General features: G+C 33.1%; 1 protein-coding gene across 1 annotated transcript in view; it reads left to right on the top strand.

Annotated features, from left to right (window-relative positions):
• Positions 1 to 20,710, top strand: part of Stacl (SH3 and cysteine-rich domain-containing protein) — a gene marked incomplete at its 5' end in the record, with an annotated part of 81,911 nt that extends 61,201 nt beyond the window's left edge. The window contains 12 exons of the mRNA XM_088230238.1: positions 486 to 604; positions 2,552 to 2,713; positions 6,403 to 6,561; positions 8,730 to 8,858; positions 12,219 to 12,300; positions 13,034 to 13,217; positions 13,876 to 14,051; positions 14,306 to 14,544; positions 16,173 to 16,250; positions 17,917 to 18,044; positions 18,964 to 19,197; positions 19,806 to 20,710. Coding sequence (XP_088086364.1) covers positions 486 to 604; positions 2,552 to 2,713; positions 6,403 to 6,561; positions 8,730 to 8,858; positions 12,219 to 12,300; positions 13,034 to 13,217; positions 13,876 to 14,051; positions 14,306 to 14,544; positions 16,173 to 16,250; positions 17,917 to 18,044; positions 18,964 to 19,197; positions 19,806 to 19,949 — 1,834 coding nt within the window. The remainder of the gene's footprint in view (positions 1 to 485; positions 605 to 2,551; positions 2,714 to 6,402; positions 6,562 to 8,729; positions 8,859 to 12,218; positions 12,301 to 13,033; positions 13,218 to 13,875; positions 14,052 to 14,305; positions 14,545 to 16,172; positions 16,251 to 17,916; positions 18,045 to 18,963; positions 19,198 to 19,805) is intronic.
• Between the last annotated feature and the right edge of the window lie 211 nt (positions 20,711 to 20,921).

Here is a 20,921-nt window from a genome sequence, read left to right as displayed (position 1 = left end):
GAAATGGACAACAATCATAAAAAAATAATTTAATAAATAAGTGATATAATATACAAGTATTCATAATAAAATATATATAATATACAAGAATAACATAAAACAGGTGGAATTCATAGCGCATCACATTGCGCTTAGCTAGGATTTTAACATAAATTGAAACAACCTGAGGTTTTGGATGAAATCTTTTCTAAAACATGTATAACCAACAATCATTTTTTTTTCAAAGTATTACATTCAAAAAGACAATACATACTACGTGCTGGAAACGTCATTGAAATCACAGAACAGAAAATGAATTTCTCTTCTGAAATTAAAACATATTTGTCATTTCAGTAGTTACGAAAAAGACATTGACAGTTTTTTTTGTTGTTTTTACTGAATATTTTCTATTGTTTTTATAGACTCCATTAGAATTTATATTCTGTGTCACGATATGTTGGTAAAACAAAATTATGTTTGGCGTTCATTACTTTATCTTTATTTAGGAAAAACGGCAACGCCAGAGATATTTCTCGCTCAGGAGGTGATACAGAATCTCACAACTTCCTGGAATACACATACAAGAAAATAACCCCATGCGACGTCTGTTCTCAAGTTCTTAGAGGTAAGATATTCCTGCCGTATTTTTTTCGTAATTTTTAAACCCTGTAATTCAACTAAATGCTGAAAGTGTTGCGGTGATCATTTCAAATGCTCCAAGGAAGACAGAAAATCATTTTCGGTTATCGTACACTACAGAACCTGGAATGTTAAAATATTCTTACACGGAATATTCTGGATTCATGAAAAAGAGTGTTGGTGAATATTCGTTTATTTAATCAATTCAATAAATAATATTGTATCATTGCCCGCGTACATCGAAAAATTCTTACGTACATAAAATATGCTATCCTCCAAAATAAAACGTATGTGTCGGTGGATATCAAAATTAGTTAAATCGAAAATTGGTAAAAAAAACATTTTTTGTGGAAACACGATTAACAGTTTAGTTTTACATAGAATACTTATTTAAAAAATGGGAAAATCCAATATTATACCATAATAATTGTTGTCAGAAGTTTGATTTTATATCAAAATCGGAAACATCCACTCAATAACACTCAATAACACTCAAATAACACAATAACACTCAAAATGATTAGTTTTATTTATTTTTTACTTCGTAAAAGTGACAAGCCTGACACAGACATTCAATGCCAGATTAGATCAAAACTGGTTAAATCCACGAATTAATTTTATCAAAACTAATTAAACCCATTCCGATATATCAAAATGAGTTACATCCAAATTATATATAAGTTTTACACGGAAACTAAGACTAATTGATCAAATCAAATAACGTAGAATACTTTTATTACCTACGTCAGACCTACATATAGTCTAAATAACAATTTAGTCGAATAGAAATAATCAGTTTGAGAAAAATGTTCTTTGTGAAAAAATGCTTAGTCTGGAAATATCCATTTTTGATGTTAACCGACACATATGAGCTTTCTGTTATTTTATTTGGAGCTGTAAATTATTTAAGTTCCTTCAAGTAAAAATACATAGTATTTATTACATGTAATTAGTATATTTATACTGTCTACTTCATAGTAAGTGTATTCAGTTACAAATTAACAGTTCTTGTTTCGATTCCCACAAAGATTGACATATAGTATTAATTTTAAAAATATCTTTACTTTATAGACCATCTAAAAATAATGGAAATGAAAAGAGGGAGCTGGCTTTTTTATAGTAATACTTAAACACAACACTACTCGAAGGTCGATATAAGTCATGACCTTTCACAAAACCTAGCACAGACTTATATCTGGTTTAAATGTTGTATAATGTTATGTTGTTTATTATATTTAAAGTGCAGACTGTGTGATTTTCCATGTTAAATAATATATCCATGTATTTTGTTTGCGTAAAATCACAAAAATAAATTTAACATTTGGTCATTCGATTCGGCGTATATTTTGTGGAAGGTTAAATATTAAAATAGTGTTCAGTAATCACGTGTGTTTTTTCCACAAATAAGTTAATTATAATTTAGGTACAATACTGTTTCAGATACACAGTGTTATCCATTATTAGATGATATTTGTTATGATATGAGTTATGACCGGAGGGGTTAATGCAAAGGTAGATTTTTTTGCTTATTGGGAATATTGAGAGCAGAAGTGAGGTATTTTGAATAAAATGCTACTCTCTTTTCTCAGCTCAAAATCTTTCGTATTTGTAAATTTTCCTCATTTTTTTACCTGATAATGGATAACACTGTGTATCCGAAACTATTTGTAAAAAATTTTGTTGACTCATGTGAAAAAATAAATTGTGAATTTTAGTGTCTAAATATTTACATTCCAGCCAGCATAAAAAATCTATTGTAGTTGCAATTGTTAAAGTGCTTTTTTTATGAAACCAATCAAGTTGCGTTTCGCTTTGTGCTTAATGCCCTTGCTCTGTTTGCGGGAAATAAGGCAATTGTAATAAAATATTTATGCTACTAACTAAACCTATACGTATGTGAAATATTTGACTTAATTTGTTTATTTCTCGGCAGGCCATACACGTCAAGGTTTACGCTGTCGGCTGTGCAAGATGAATGTTCACGCCGACTGTATGAGTGGGACAGGAAGATGCCAAACCAAGGCTCGTCTTCTTCGGAGACAAAAAAGTACCTCGGAAATCGAGGCACGCGGAGAACAAAATGCCGAAGAAGAAAGTAAGATAATTTACTGAAGCATGGTTCAGAAATTTATTACACTATTGAAATATTCATATTTCTTATTGGCCGACCGTCGGTGTCGAAAGAAAAGGGAAGGATCGGGTCGCGTCGGTACCATCGCTCCGGATCGCGGTTTCTCGCCTGAGTGACGTTTCTTCTGTACTAATAATAACATTTTTAAGTTGTCGGGGAAACCAATACCAGGATCTGCCAGACGAATAATGTGTAACTACTGCGATAGCGAAACGGACTTTGATGGTGGTGATACCTAGTTAAAACCTCACCGGGCGAGTAGTTACACGATTATTATGTGTATCATCACAGTCCGTCGGCTCCACCTTTCCTACTTCTTTCCGTGCACTTTCTTACGACGGTCGACCTATATCTACCACATAGTATCCAAAATAATACAGTTAATAGTTTTTCATGCTCGAAACAGTATTTTATAAGATATACGCAAATGTTGACCTTACATTACACTGTTCGTATATTATTTTGGGTAGCACCTTGTTTCCAGCATCATAGAATCAAACATTGTGTTTTATTGTGGATACTATTATTAATGTTAGTAATAGTTTTTACTGCCTACGTTATAAATGTCCATACATTCTTTGTTTACATTTTCTTCTAATAAAAAATATTTTTTTAGCACTGGAAAGGAAATTAGATTGACGCTCTTTTATACAAAAAAGGATAAATGTTTTCTTATTCTTACACTCGTGCATAATATAAATGCATTATTGATCATGTGTAACGTGAAGGCCAGATGATCAGTCTGTGCTTAACCTGTTCAGGATCTACATAAGCACAAAAAAATTTTTTGTAATGTTTCATGTTAACATCCTTATCAGGAATCGAACCCAGAACCACGTGCTTGGTAGCCAAATTGCGCGTTAAGCTAGACTTGAACGCGAATATGTTAGATACAGGATGCATTTAATGTTCCAAGCCGATGTTTTTTTTAAAACAACTTTTTAATGAAACAGAACTTCATAACTAAAATGTTGTTGGTAGATTTAATGGTTTTTAACAATTTGTTTAAAATATGATTTCGATCACGTGGCTGCCTCTTCCCGTGGCTAAAATCCCATCTCTTAAAAGCATATTTTTCATTAAATTTTTGCAGACTTCTGGTGTTATTTTGGTTATTTGTTTTCGGATAAAGCATCAGAACTATCGTTGGTCGGTTAGTGTACACCTTCCTTAAAGAAAAAAAATCGTAGGATGTCAAATCTGAGGGTTGTGGGGGCTAGTCGATATCACCACTTTTTGTCATTATTTGGCCGGGAAAAGTTTCTGAATTTTGTTTTTATAGTTTGATGAGCCGTGTGTGGTGTGGTACAATCCTTTCGGAACCACAAATGATCCAATTCGGGTGCAAAAGAGGTTTTTAACATTTCACAATAGTTTTCCAACATCCTAATTCTTGTGCACGGCATCGATGAGAGGTCCCCGAAATTTACAGACACTGTGCCTCACCGCATTATTTTCTGATGTTTGACGGTTACGTTATTGTTCGGACTTTGTTTTATCTTCCAGTGCATTTTTAAACCTTTTTTCCTTTCCAGTGTTTTTTTCGATTTTCAATTTAGTATATATAAAATGTATTTTTTTAAGAACTTACCATCTGAGTAGTAAAAATAATAAAATATCTATTAAATTTCTACATCGAATTTGCAATAAAATTCGATTTCGAATTATGAGTTCATAATACTACCACGGAACCACGACATTTAAATTTACATACGTTTGATCAAACATGTGAATTTAAGGAGCTATTTTGCTGTCATTTGTAGAAGTTATTTTATTTAGATATTTACGTCAAAATTTAGTGGTAATTATTCAATATTTACCATAATTATTTTCTTATAAAATAAAATCTGAAATTAGTACTAATCATTTATATTAAATAATGAAATAAAATGTCATTATTATTTTCGTATTTGTTCACTAGTATTAATGTGGAATTATATTACGTCATTACTGAAATATTTTTTCTCTTTATCTTGGTTACGTTTCTATTTAAACTTGAATTTACTTTAGGAAAAATTGTGCTTTATCATCAATTTTACCTACATTCTCATAGTCGAACTATCTCTACGAACATGGCTGTTTTACTAATCGTCATTGCTTTTTAAAACTGGTTTATAATGATGATTTTTAATTAGACACACTATTATATTAAATCATTTGTTAAAATAGTTTTGTTTTGCTTAAGCATATGAATTGATTCGATATGTTCGCTTTGATGAATTAATGGTAATCATACTAATTTATTAATGACTTGTTAGGAAGCGAATAAATAGTGCTTTATTAATTATTAACATATTCAAATTGTAACTCGAAATTGTAAATGTATTTGAACGAAAGAAAATAGCATTAGGAACATATGCTTAAGAAGAAAGATGCGTAATTATTTATAGATATTTCTGTAAAAATAATAAAAACACTTAATAAAATATGACGTTTTACCAGTTGATGCAGACGGTTGGCTACCCGGGCAGAGGCTTGTGACGTCACTTTCTTTCACGGAGTCCGATAATATGTCGTTAGAAGATGGTATTGATTGGTTTGATTTTTATATCGCTCTATATCACCACATCACCCCAGAGAGCAACAAAGATAATCCTACGCCTCTAGTAGTGTTGTTACCTTTCCGTACAACCCGTATGCGTGTTATGTCGAGCGATGTTGATTGTACCTACAATGTATCGAAGATCTGTTCGAGTTTACAATATAAAATGAATGTTGCAGTCAAAGTTCATTCAAATTGCCTGGGCATGATACCTCCCAAAATGTCGTTGTTATGTAATCGAGATGTTTTTATCCCATTTTATTCAAATTAATAAGTAATCATAATCATGTCTTACTAACTTTCAAAAAAATAAATAAATGTACAGTTTATTTGAAAACATTTAATTGCCCGCATATTTATTCTTTAAATTCTGAGCACCTATAAAAACGTTTGTTGTATTTGAGTAATCAGCGCGTTTACAACCATAACCACCGTCTAAGTGTGCATAGTTTTTTTTATTGTAAATGTAGGAAAGAAAAAGTTTGATAGGAATACATTTCTTTTGAGAATTTTCGAAAAAAATTACAAAGTTACGATACCAGTGACGCGATGCCGACGGTAGGATATCGTTGACCATTTATAGTTAGACAAAAGGTCGACCATCGCTAGACGAGTTACCTTTACGTTTTGGAATAATGGAATATTTTATTGAATATTAGTGAAATCTATGATACACAACGACGATAATATTAATATTTTAGAATAAATAATATGTACGTGACGCGGTAAAAGTTTCCCATTTCACAACCGAAACCAGATATTTCTACGGTTTTTTTTATTATTCGTACTTCTATTATTTTTTGCCTAGTTTTGAATTTCTTTGAACTTGTATGCTTTACAATTTTTGAATCCGATCAACCATGAGGTTTTTTTTTATCAGTATTAATTTATTTCATTATCATAATTATAAATACTCGATTATTTCAAAGTTAGTAACTCATGTTTTCAGTTTACCTACAACCGGTCACAGTAATAGGATCGCCAGTAGGTACTGCAAATAACAATTGCAACACTGAGGTATAAAATAAAAATAATACGACGCGGTAGATTATATTAGATATAAGATAAGATAGTAACTAACAACTGCCGTGGTGGCCCCCGTGTACACCAGAGAGCCTGGAAGTGGACGCCACGTACCGAGTGCTGAAGAGCGCCAGCGAAATGTCGCGGGGGGCGGAGTCCCGCGCTCCCGCCCGCTCTCCCGCCCCCGCGCGCTCTCCCGCCCCCAGCTCGCTGGCAGTGCAGGGCCCCCAAGTGGCCTCTAGCTCAGGTCTGCTAACAACAACCCGAACTCCAATTCACTTTAGAGTTGCTATGTAGAATTATGTATTGTTTTGAGAAACAAATTCGCCTTTCTTGGATAATACTAGCTAGAATTTGTACACGTATGGCTAATATAGTATTTTACAAGTTTTTACTATTCTAAAAACGGGGCTTGAAAGGCTTTGTGTTCAAAATTATTATTTCACGTCTTCGTTTTATTGTTAAGTATTGTATTTTTGCTTTCACACAGTATTTAAGGGTTGTACAGATTTTTTCTTTAGAAACTTTAGCTTAATTGGCATTTTTTATCCAGGTGAACATATTATCTTTTATGCCTTGTATTTCATTTTTACTTGTTTTTATAACTGTATTATATCAAAATGACTTTATTATTTCAACATTACTTTATATTTGACATAAAAAAATAGAAAATTATGCAGCAGTATTATACAGCTTTATAGCACTCTTATTTGTGTTCATGATATATAAATTTCTCCTGATCATACATTTTAAATAGGAATAATACGCGTATGTACAAATTTACCATATACTGAAATATACCTTTATTGTGAGTAAAAAAATATTTTTTACTTTAACAGTCTCAATTTTTTATTTTTTTTATTTATGTATTGCTCTTGGATTTGAAATTAATTGAATGTTTTTTTTTCCAGTTAATTTTGTTTCAATAAGAAATCGAATTCAGTTAGGATAAATATTTTAAGCGTAGTGTATTGAATATTAAAACATTTTTTTTTAAATATCGTCTTTTGTTTAGTAAACATTTGTTTGTTATTTTTAAAAAGATTTTTTTTATTTGTTTATTTAAAAAAAATTAATAATTTTATATAAACGGATTACACGTTTAAATATAATAATACATGTTTTGTTTTATCGAAGGCGAGGTGCTTACGCGTTAAAAATAATATATGTTCATTTTTTTAAAATACACATAAAAATAAGTTATAAGCGACATTGGTCCCAAAGTAAAGTAGAATGAAATCACGAATATTGCAATATAAAAAAAAAACATTCGATGTTACAAAAAAATATATTACTACGTAGTAATATGAGTCTGGGGATGTTTTAAAATAATTAGGAAGCTATATTTTTTTTAATTACCTTTTTTATTTATTTTTAATTAATTTGTTTATTTTTAATTGCCGATCTGTTTTATTATTTTCTTCCCTAATTTCTAAATTATTTATTATCCTTAATAAAATTAAAAACAAACATTCCAACGTGTTACTTCACTTAAACATTGGCAGGTTATTTTTTTATCGTTTTTTTATGTGAATTTATGTACTAGGTTGGTTCATTGTTATGGTTTTATAATATGATGGTTTATTTAATCCACAGTTTATGAAATGTCTGATTCCGTCCAATATTGCTAGTTAAATAAATAATTACGAGGAAGCACACAATGTCGAAATGAGAAGTGGGTTTATTTATCCTCGTAATCAAAAAAAAGAACATTAATAGTATTTCTTGAACTCTTTTCATACAAACATGTATTTACTCTGTTTTTATTACGTTATTTCAAATTATACAAAGCTAATTTTTTTAATTGCCCACATAAGATAGTATGTACATATGTAAGGTCCAGCCTTCAAGTCAATACTCACATCTCGAATAATGTTTTGTTCCACAATTAGTAACATTCGAAAGAGCTTCGCAAATTTCTGTTGCAAAGAAATGTGTACAGTTTAACAAGACCAAACTTCGTATTTTTCACTAAATTTCTCGTATTTCTCACGAAGGAGCGAATGTTATATCAAATAATTAATACAAACTTTTGTATATTTACATTTAACTGGTATTTTAAACATATATATAATAATAAGTTTATATATTATTGAGATTCGTGTCATTAAATTGCAGATTACTGTAGATTACGCAGAGTATGAAAGCTTTATTCGAGTTGAACTCTGTGCAATGCGAGGCGTAGGACCTTTTCAAAGTATACGATCGCACAAATATTAAAGCATTTCAAAACAGTACTTTATTTTACGTACTCCGGTAATCGTACGTCGGTGCCGGTGACGGGTGAGGATGGTAGGCAGGGAAGCGGCGCTCGCATAGTAGGCCACGAGGGCGAGGTAGCCAGGTATCATAGCGTCGGCGTCGGGGTGTCGATGGCGCGACACGTGCCTTGTGTAACTTGTGGTTTGCGGCCAGATGCGGCGCGGGTGTCGCGCGACTCCTGCATGCGGCGCCGTCTGTTCGCCGGTATGAAGAGCCTCTCCATGTTCGGCTCCCGCTCCAGGAACTGCTCGCCGCAGCACCGCTCCATCTCGCTCCCGGAAAGTACGACCCCCATACTTCTCACCCCTATAGTGTTAACAGAGGTGACGGTCTACCGCTTGTGTCCGGAGACTAGAGAAGCCGCTAGGGATGCTTAGTGAACAACGAATGATTTTCCCCTCGCACTCATTTTTGAGAATAGGAAAAAAATTAACACAAAAATCCACCAATTCTATTGCCTCCAATACTAATATTAATGGGCGGTTTCAAAAAAGTTTGTACATGCGGTTCATTGTTGCGCCATGTCCTTATTATTTAAAAACTATTTCTTTACCTGATTTAGTTTAATATTAACAATGATTCATTTTATTATTGATATTTAGACTAACAATTGTGTTTTCGGGAGTAAAATCTGAAAATATAGTACTAGAATAATTGTAACAATTTTTAAACTGTCCCACAGCCAAGTGGTTGGAAATAAATGAAGGTTTAACGCGTACAATATACGGGTAATCGTGTTAACGGGAGTTTGTAATTATTTACTTGGCAATACCAGACGTTATACTAAGCCACTATTTGCAATAAATAAATTGCCAATGTCGTCAGAAAATACATTCCGAAAAAAAAACAAAAAAAGTTAAGAAAATTAATTTTTCAAATTGCATTCGTTTAAGATGATCACAAATTCATTATCAAGCAAATTGCATCAATGCTTTTATTTTGTCAACATTATTGATTATTGATTTCTTGACCACGATCTTCATTTCGTAACTTTAAGTGGGGTATTTACTGAGCTGGAATTCCTTAACCGTCTACCAACTTTTTTAAACCGCCTTTATGCTAATAATGTACTAATTAAATCACAGTATTTTTTTAAATTCATACACCTTTGCAAACCAATGTTCATTTCACACTTTCTTTAACATATAAATGAGTGCATCGGTAAAATCATTATTTATTTGGAAAATATTGTTCTATTAAAGACCAGCTATCCGATCAATATGTTCCGTACAATTCAATTCTATAATCAAGTCTTTGATTATTTTTTTGACAATAATAATAAGTTCAGTCGTTGAATCCTGCAAAAATACGAGAGGATTTTTTTTTTAAATGTTCAGTATTCAACGTCGTATTCTCGTTTTACGGGCGTCCTCTATATAATCGTTTAGATCGAATCTCGAGGAAACAGAAAAACTAGAGACTCACTTAATCTCAGTTTATCCGAATTCCTGTTACAGCTGCCTCTTAAATAGAAAATATTTTACTCCAAATTCAGGATTAGCAGTAGGAATACGATTTGGAATTTTTACTGGAAATCGTATGTGGCAAAATAAATTACTATCGTCAGATAATTTAATAAACCATGACAAACGAATGTTATAAGATTGCAATTTTTTTATTATTGAAGCATGAAATATCTAAGTGATAACGCTTTTTTTAAATGTTAGAAAACGTCAAAAATAGATAATATTTTTTGAATTGTTATGTGATAAATTATATTTATATCCGAAACTACGGTTCTCGTACGACAATACACCGAAAAATGAAATATAGTAAATATTATTGCTACAATCTCCATGGACACGGCCATACGCCCGACCCTGGTGCTGGACGATGCTAAAACTAGCAGTGCGCCTGATTGTAGGCAATATGCAGAACAAAATGGCTGTAGCACAACTATTAAAACCTCAACAATGTTTTGAGTATGTCCAAATGCTTGCAGACTGGCTGGATTTCCTCGCTAGGGAGTTATTCGTATTTATTTTTTTTGCAGCAGAGAGGGAAAACACTTTCTATTCACATCTCAAAAGTGTTTTCCTTCTCTGTTGCAACAAATTTAAATATTAAAACCTCTTTTTACACGGAAAATACGTTCCGGACAGTACCGTGTAAAAAATGAACTAAAAGGAGAGCGATGCTGGATAAGTTTCCTAGAACAAAAATTTATTTAGATTTTTTTTTAATAATTCTAATTTAACTCTCCCTTCTCGGTGATATGTAGCAAGTACATATCGCATCTAATAACTTTAATATTTCTATAAATATAAAAGTTACAATTTTTCGTATTTCTTCATTATACATTTACGCATCGATTAAAACAATTCTCATCGGGCATTGAAAAAGCATTTTGTAACAAATCGGAGATAAATCACTACTGCATTCAAAAGTTTACCAATGTAACAAATGTGGCATATAAGAGTACGGAATATACGGTTGTCTCAAATACTACTTACCTCTCACTCTCGATACTGCAGGTATATTTGCGAGCAAGAGAGACAGATTCACGCGTCACGCAGGCGAGTAGTAAAGTAACCTGTACCACTGCAACAGTACGCCAGTTTTACGCAGTAAATTTCGGGCCTTCGTTAGAGGCGGCCTTTGTCCTCGGTGCGAAAGTCAGCCAATAGTGTTTTCATATTTTTAGCTATTAGATTCAAAATATTAACGCTTTTGACTTCAATTATAAATCATTAAAGTGATTGCCCATGAATATTCCATTTCTCCGACTTAAAAGCACTCATTTTCGTACGTGTATTGAATACACAGCACCGTAACGCGCGGATGTTTTTGGTATAGTAAGGGAAAGGTTAAAAATAAACAGATATAAAAATATTTTTTTTAAATAGTATCAATGGTTATTCAGTATTACTTACACATTATATTATACGCCAAGTAAGTAAAAAAATAATGTGAGTAATCCCAATAACGAATAGTGTAATAATTAATTACTTTTACGCATTGTTAAATTAATGTTCAATTTTTTTTTATAATTATATTTTTGATCATTTTCTTTTGAAACTGTTTTTACAAACAGTGTAAAACGAAGTTCTAGTTTACACGAATTTAACGCAATAATGGCACGACGCCGACGCGACGTCGTATGTTTGCGCATTCATGGAAGACCTTTTTAATTTGTATTTAAATAAATACTCTTGTAATCTTTACATGACCATTGTCATAACTGTTTTTTTTTTCTAAGCTTTAAAATTAGGGACATCCAATATTTTTTTTTATTTTTTGTTTAGATTTTCGGCAATCTTACAATTTTGTCGGTCGTGGTTTTAGATATTCAGTGTTTGGTGTCATTCATTGTTGTGTGCTTCTGCGCTTTCCCCTCTTCCATTTTTCCTCTGCCGAAGTTCTCGGAATTCTCCAGATCATTGCTTGAGTTATTTTTCCTCCATTTCTAAAGATAGAGCTCTCGCAGTTTATATGTTGCTTAGCTGCATCGTGTCGGATCAATATTCAATACACGGTTTGGTTACTGTTTCTTGATCTCTAAGTCATTCCCCCCTCCCCTTGCTTGTTATTTTTCCTTATTTCACCAACATGCTTTATTTTCGTATTTTTCAATATTTCAATTATTTTCTTGTTGTTTAATTTTCTTTTTGTTTATTTTTTTCTTTCCCATAAATCTTCCAGAAATGGGGATAACCGGAACGCGGCCATTCGGTCAACCCCTTTGCTTCGTTCAGGACAACGAGGAACCAGCACCCGCCCCCAAGTCGAATCGAAGAAAAAAATAACTTCCCCGTCGATAATAAATTCAATTTTAAAAAAATCTTTTAATCAATTTAGTACTTATTGGCATCTTAACCCCTAAAACTAAATTACTTTTTAGGAAATGTGCTCAATTACAATTATTATTTATTAATTTTATTTAGCTAGTGGTTATTTTAGAGAACCATACGATTAAGAATTATAAAATGTCGTATCTTGTCATCTGTGATAATTGTAAAATTATAAAAGTAAATAAACTAAACATAGCGTGAAAATATTTATTTTATTGTCTATGTAGTTAAAATAATATATTATTCTGAAATATCAGTAAGTACGTGCATGGTTTTGGTATATTGGTTTTTAATTTGGTAATACTATTTACGAAATTTTTAATTTTGTTTATTTAGAATAAATAAGGCATGATACGCAATTTAACAAAATGATATTATTCTAATGTTTTCTCAACTTATATTATCATTCTTTATAAGTGATTTGCTTTTTTTATTTTAACTTCTCTTTTATATGAATTACTTTATTTACTAAAAACACACTTTACTTTATAACTCACACAAAAATGTTTTGAAACTTTCGTCACATCAAGAGAATTTCTCACTTAAAGGGCTCCATAATGAAGATACTGTATTGTGAATAAAATGAAGCCGAATTTTCTGAATATTAAGAAGTAAACTGTCTGCGCTTCCCCCGAACCTGAGCTAGACGTGCTTGTGCCCGTGCAGATGTAGGCCTCGAGCGGGTGCTGATGCCGGAGCTCGTGCTCGCGCTCGTGCTCGTGTAGTGCCGGTAGGATGTAGGATTATGCGCCGCACTATGAGTGTATGTAAACTAAATCCTAGCGGTATGTTCCTTTGTTCTGGCTCCAGGAATGATGAAGAGTTCCACCAGCGCTCTCATGCTGCGACTGTCTGAGAGTGCCAGCCCTATCGCCGGTACCATTCTTACATCTTCCTCATTTTCCTTTAGTTTAATGTAATACTTCTGTTCTGTATCGAGATTATTTACTACTTGGAATGAAACCATCATCGATTCTTACCGTATTTCGACTCCATTATAATTTATTTTTCCGTCACACCCGCATTGCCTGCAACAAGTTTTTGTATTATAATTTACTCGTCAACAGATTATTATTTTATTTCGTATTCCTAAATGTATTTGCAATGTTTATTTTCATCCATTTAATTTCCACATTTCTCTTCCATATTTATGTATATTTTCGATTGCGTATTATTTATGTACACATACGAAACTTCACTGAATGCATGATTTGTTTTTATTTTTTCCTTCACTTCCCTTATAAAACACTTCGCACTTCACGTTGGTGTTATTTCCTTTTGTGTTGTAAATAAAGGAGTGTTTAATCTATTTATTTGATATACAGTAGTATATAAATGATTTGAAAACTTAATCATTTCTTTTATGCAGTAAATAATTTAACGATACTTACATTCGAAATTAATTTTCACGAATGTTTGATGGATATTGAAAGTACATCAAGAGGAAAATTAACTAGTAAATACAAAATGAACTGCATAAAGCGATGTTTACGTTAGTCTCCCAGGAGATCAGAAGAGGGGAGAGTGATCTAAGTTCCCTTCCTTATAGCGCCACACTCACCTCGCCGCCAGAGGTTGAACCTGCGCATGAAGAGCCTGTCTCTGGACTCCCCCGAGAGCTCCGAGCAGCGACGCCGGCCGCCAGCCGCCCGCCTGGACCAGAAGAACATCTCCAGAGTGCACTGTACGCGAAGTGGCCACTAATATCAGCCGATATGTCACCTCTGCCATAGGTCGACCGGCGTAAGGAGATGCGCGGAAACACGGGTAGGAAGGTTGGAATCCTGGTCTGTCGGCAGACACAACTGCTCGCTGCCGGCTGTCGGTTTCAATAACAATGACCGTTAAGATCCTTTTCAATAACACATTATAAACCATTTTTCTTTTATCGGCTACCCCGATTATGACATTTTAAATAAAAGTACGCTGGTTTCGAAGAGGTGACGTCGCTAATTTGAAAGGACAACCGCAATCCGGTGGGACCACCCTTCCTGACTTTTCCTCGCATCTCCCGCCCGGTCTACCCACTTGTCTTGCTGTGTACTGCGTATTCCACTCTACTCCCCTCAGCTCACGCTTGTTGTGTCGCTTACTCTCCCCCGGCCAGCGCCGCCGCCGCGCGCCGGTCGTTACGGATAATGGTGAAGCGGCCTCGGCCGTTATAGCGTCCGCAGTGGGTCAGTGGAGCGCGCGGGAAACTCTCACCGAGAATCTGCGTATTATGCCTACATACTTTACACCGTAGGGTAGAATCAGATTATCGAATAGGTTGCAATTCTCGACACGCTTTTATAAAAAAGATTACTATTTAAATAGGACAATTTCAGTACGTTGGTGTAGCTAAGGATTCAAATAGAATAACCACGAATAAATTATTTTTCGCATTCTAAACTAACATGGCATTTTTACATGAGAACAGATTGTAATAATCGTTTTCTACTATTACTGACTGAAACATATTTTGTCTGTCACTTGTTTACGGACATTTTTTCAATCGGATAATATTACCGTTGGTGTCGCATTATTACCTTCGTATGATTTTTTAATCAACCCGCGCTCACAAAATAGGGCACTATATGTACTTATATCATATTTCGTCAAATCGTGTCTTTCGCAGTTAAACATGCCTTTGTTGATTTTGTTAAACTCGTTCCCGAGACAGGTACAAAAGAAAATGGATGATTAGTCTATATTATAGACTAATCATTCATTTTTTTATAGACTCTATATCATAATGAAATATAACAATATGACTATACACATAAATTACACTATATCAAATCATTACGTGCTCGACGAGCGTTGCTTCTATTATGTAAGATTAAACAAACAAAAGAAATTTTTCTAGAAAGCACAAATATGTACATAATATGTTCTTTTCACCATAACTCCGCCTCTGCCGCCGCGCCGCGCCGCGCCGCGCCGCCCGCTGTCCTCCCCCCTCCCTTGATCGTATTTTTATTATTTTTATTTATCCTTTCAGATGTTCGATGTTCCAGGTTCCTGTTATGCAATGTTATGTTCACACTACAATAAACAGTTTTCACTTTCACTCTTACAAAATTTTATTCACTTTCTTCTATGCCACTACTCTGCTTTATTATTTTTATTTACTTTGTAAATGTAAAGTTAACATTATTATTATAATAGTTTTTTTCCTAAAAAGTTTATGTACATTTAAATAAAAACGTGTGTATTTGTAAACATTATTAAATCAATTAAAATAATAATTGATTTTTAAATTAATCGAAGCTTATAATTTTTATTGAGTTATTATGAAAACTGTAACGCTTTCAATATTTTACTTTGCGGATAATATGTACAGAGTATACATGCAATTGAAAACAAATGAATACTTGAATGTAAAATTACGGGTTTTCTCGGGATTTGAAATAGAATTTGAATTCAGCGGTAAAAAAAACATATTCAATTTGAAAAATACATTTTGAACGCTTCTTGAAACCTTCAGCAGTAAGAACTAGCGGAATAAAATGTTAATATTAGTCCTGGAGAATAAACTGTTACATTCAAAAATATTAGTAAAAATACATGCACAACACTGTCAATTTACAAAATAAGAATTTAAGTGCATTTGTACTCTTAGATATAAAAAAAAATGATATGCTGCTTTCGATTTTAAATATTAGATCAAATAATATCAATGCATGTGTACATTGTGTATCTATGTAAAACATCCTCGTACTTATATTGAAGGATGCACGTACGCACGTGCACTTAAAATGCATGATTTATTTACTTTTAATGGAATGTATTCAAACTATTTTGCTTTTATGATTGTTTATAGGTTCTATTAACGAAACAGACTTGCATGATAGATCTAGTTATGGTCATCGCAACAGAATTCACAGAAAATCAAAGTCAAGTATGAATATTTTGTTTTAGAAAAACGCTATTTTTTATATTTTGGAACTTATTAGCATTATTTAAACAATTGTAGAAAATTTGAAAAAGATTATTAGTTTATTTCTCGGTGACTTTGTTTACATAACTAAATAAATCAGTTACGTCAATTGGTTTGGTCGATAAAGACAAAAAAAAACAAATCAATTATCCTTTACATTTATTTAAAAATATTTTTTTAAAGGAATAACCCGCTAAGCCTCTATTTAGAGCCTGGTCAGCAGGTGGGATAGAGGGGATATGGAAGGAAGTAATGTAAAATACACTTCAACACCCAGAACCGATTGAGAAAAAAATATTTCTTGGACATTTTTCTTGCAACTGGCGGGAATCGAATCCGCGACGCCAGTTTCCCAGTTAGCCGTCTAACCAACTGCGCCACGGCCTGTCAAATGTATAATACACGATTTCAAATTAAACATTCATTATTGTTTGTCCTGAAATTCAATTGAATAAAAGAAAACTGAATGTAAAAACCATTGTGTACACAAAGTGATTACAATTCGATGATCATTTTTCAATACGTAAAAAACTAATATTGTTTTATTTTTTTTCTATATGGTAAATTATATGACTGACATTCACAACAATGATCCTTATTAACATCACTTGTACCGACTTAATTTCAACATAAAGTCATGTAATATTCACTTGTGAAAATGTAATTGACTGAAACTGCAAAGTGGGATATGTACAGATTTGAGGGTGATCGTCAGCGAAACAATCTCCGGGGCGTGTCCGATGATGTTTATTTGATCAAGCTAACGGTAAATATGGGAAATGAATACGGAAACTTTATTCGTAATGTTATTCAGCTTTTTACTTCCATTTTTTATATTTAAATTCATTACTTAAATTATTATTGCCATGTTTTCATTTTCTCAAATACAAAAGTTTAAAAAAAAATTGGAAAATACTAGATAAAACCATTTATAACACGAAAATGATATTTTCAACTTTGATGATGTTCTATATTTTACTTAGATTTAAATTGCATGTGAGTTCACAGGTACATCGTTTTTTTAGTAACAATTTTACCGAACATTATGATTAAATTTTGTAAATAAATGTATCGTTATATTCAGTTTTGTCAAATTTATCGATCATTTCATATTTTATTCTGATTTCATAAATAACTTTAAATTCTAGTTACATTTTTTTAAAGTTTACGTAATAGGAAAATATCACATACTACGAATACCGATAAAAATATATGAAATGGACTTAGAATAATTAATTGTACTTTCTAAATCAATGTGGATATTGTGAAATGTTTTCATACAAAAATGTAAAAAATAAATTTCATAAAAATACGTTGCTAGAAAAACGCGACGCCTTTGGTCTTGGTTGTTGTGACGTCAAGATTCGTGATAATGACCTAAACAAATTTAAATGGCCAGGAACAAATAAACATAATTCGTGACGTATTAGGGGCGTGGCCAATGGAATGACCGTTTTGCGGGAATTACAAATTACAAATTGAAAAATATTTTTAATAATTATTAATTGCCAAAAGAAAATTTTAGAGACCTTTATTACTTTTAAAATGTAAAAAAGTGATATTTCCCTATTATGTTCACGAGTAAAACGGTTTGATGTTGCGCCCTAAATACCTTTGGATGTTGCAGCTCCGTCTAGCCCCGTCCACAACCGACGCCTCCTGAGCGCCCGTAACATGCGCATGAGCAGCGTAGAGCTGCCGGATGAGCACGACAAGAGCCAGTCTTCAACGAGCACCAGCCCGTGTCCGTCGCCGGTAAAGCCTTCCCTTCAAATTTGTCTTAATGTTTTTTTAAAAGGGAATAACCCGCTGTGTCTATGGGTTTTTTGTAGGTTCTTTCGAAAAGCAAATTTGGTCACAGCTGACTATCCCGCCGGATCCTCACACAATAGTGAGAACAGTTAAAAAGTTTATACCCAGTTTGATGTAGTAAATATAAATAAGTTATTTATTATTATTATTATTTGTGTATACACGGCACAAATGCCTTTTATAAACATAATTATAAATACAATTAACATACAGTGTTCTATTACAAAATTATGAAATAATATAATAACAATATATCTATACATATTACACAGTTGTTTCATAAATATTCTATATAATAACTTTGGAATTTTAATACTTAACATACTTAGGTAGAAAAATAATAAAAATAAAGATAACGCGGTATATTCGAAATAGCAAAAATCATAAATCATTGATTTGTTGGTATTGTTGCAATGTATATTGAATGCCCTAGGAATAATACTAACTGTCTCCCGATAAGAGCTCAGGGGCTCTCAACCGTTTTTAAAAATAAAATATAAAAAGAAACAAAATAATAAACCTTTAAAAAAATTAAATATTATTTTTTATTTTTTTTAAATATGTAAAAAATTTAATTTTAAAAACTAAAAATCAAATAACTAGTCGTACATTTATAAATATATTTGACATTTTATTATTTATATATTTATTTTTATTTTTTTATAAATGAACATAAATACTTAAACATCAGTCAAAATTCTAAATTATTTCTTTAATAGCAACTTTAAACTTAACTTGGCTAATGTGAAAAATGTCAATACAACTGATCAGGTTCCCTAGACTGTGCAATCTTGAAATATGTTCATAATAAGCGAAGCAAAAAATTAAGCGACCGTCTTCGAATTTTACATTTTGATTCCAGCAAAAGCCGCACAGGCTCCTTCCCACCAACTTGTACGTGGTGCTGTACAACTTCATATCCCGTCAACAGGACGAACTGGACCTCAAGGCGGGGTATAAGGTGACGGTAATCGACACGTCTGACCACGATTGGTGGAAGGGCAAGTGCCTGGGACGGGTGGGATACTTCCCCTCCAACTACTGCACCCGCCTGCAGGCGGGGGAGAAGCCCTTACAGGTCACACACAATCTCCAGGTAACCTTACTAGCTTTGTTTGACTGATTTTGTTTTTACTGACGAATACTCTCTATGACACTGTATTTTGCTGTAGGAAGCTTGAGTATTGCAAGCATAAGTCATTTTAAGATGTTACTAATTTTTTATTCTAATAAATTGACGTTTTAAATATAAATATTTTAGAAATACTCTTAAAGTTGGGTAACAAATTTGGTTTATGCGATTAACAAACTAATAATGACAGTCAGTTTCTAACGGTACGACATCTAAAAAATTTAACTAGGTTTATATTTCGTTTAAAATCAGGAAATTAAAATAAATCTGCCTATCGGCTTTGGATCCCGAGTGTTCCTAAATGAACAATAAAGGAGAAGGAAAAGGAGCAAGAATAATGTTAAACTAGGTATTTAAAATCTTACAATCTGCTTATGATAAATACACCTTTGTGTTTTTTTTTTAATATCGTACTTCTTCATTTAAATTATGAGTACATACGAGGTTATAATATTATAAGTTCAAAAAAATAATTTGAACTTTCTAAAAATTAAAACCTTACGAAGTTTGAAATATTCGCTTCGTTTTTATCTAATTCCTTCGGTTAAATAAAATTTCAAAATGCTTTTCAGGTTTCTGATGGAGACAACGGGCTTATGTTGTTAAGGGACCAGATAGTGATTCAAGTGGGAGAGGAGGTGGACGGGATGGTGATGATCAGGTCTGGCGACAACCGCCAAGGGGTGTGCCCGGTAAAGTTCCTGCAGGAGGTGTGACAGGCGTGCGCTCAGGATGCGGGCCCTTCCCAATCCTCTCCTCACCCTCTGGTCGTGGCGGCTACTATCGAGAGCAACGACTACTCCCGCAATACTTCTTGTCCCTCTACTTCGGCTAACACGCCGGGCTCCGAAACTAATTCTAACTTCCCCTATAAACTCTCCGAAAACTTAATAGGCAATTTAAAACGCTCTGTACCTATATCGACTCAAAAACCGACACAGTCGTATCAATGCCACCGGTCTAATAATCTTGACAGTATAGATATTCACAAAAGTGTTTTGAACAGTTATAGAACGAAAAACAATTCGCAGGTCCCCCAGAACGCTTGGTCTCCTCGTCCGTACAGCTTAAATTCCGGAAATTTGAACTCATTTGGTAGTAACAGTGGTTTTTTAACACACTTCAAGCCGCTAACTCCAACACGGAATGGAATCATCCCATGTCGGAATACATACAGCCCGAGCATCTCCGTCAGCAGGACAAGCTCTTTCCAATATTCTGATCGTCATTCTCCCATCGCCCAAGATATACTGGATCGCGCCGCGTATAAACTAGACCGAAGAAATATTAAAAAACTTCCAATTCTGTCGTCAACTCGCCCATTAGGTTTGAATTTCCCGACCCCGAGAAGAATGGCGAGCTTTATCGGCAATAGAAAGATATGCAACTCTCAAGAGAGGCCCCTTCTGATGGGTTACCAGACTGACTATGACGATACGGAGCAAGGAGCTGCATTTGAAATCATCCCAAACAAAAACGGATTAAAAATATCTCCAGTGCTAACTCCGAGTGCTTACACTAATTCCATAACTGACAAGTATAGTGCTCGTTCTAAACTGAACTCACATAGTAGACCGTTATTATTTTTAAGAAATTAATTAGAATCACTGTAATTGTAAACTCACAAAAAAACTATAAATCTAACAATGAATATTACGCATAAAAACCAAACAAAATGCTTTTTTTAC

This window comes from Micrasema longulum, unplaced genomic scaffold (assembly GCF_059751315.1).
Source record: "Micrasema longulum isolate JH-2025_06_02 unplaced genomic scaffold, ASM5975131v1 h1tg000743l, whole genome shotgun sequence".
Lineage (NCBI taxonomy): Eukaryota > Metazoa > Arthropoda > Insecta > Trichoptera > Brachycentridae > Micrasema > Micrasema longulum.
The sequence above is the reverse complement of the archived record's forward strand: the minus strand, read 5'-3'. Positions and strand labels throughout refer to the sequence as shown.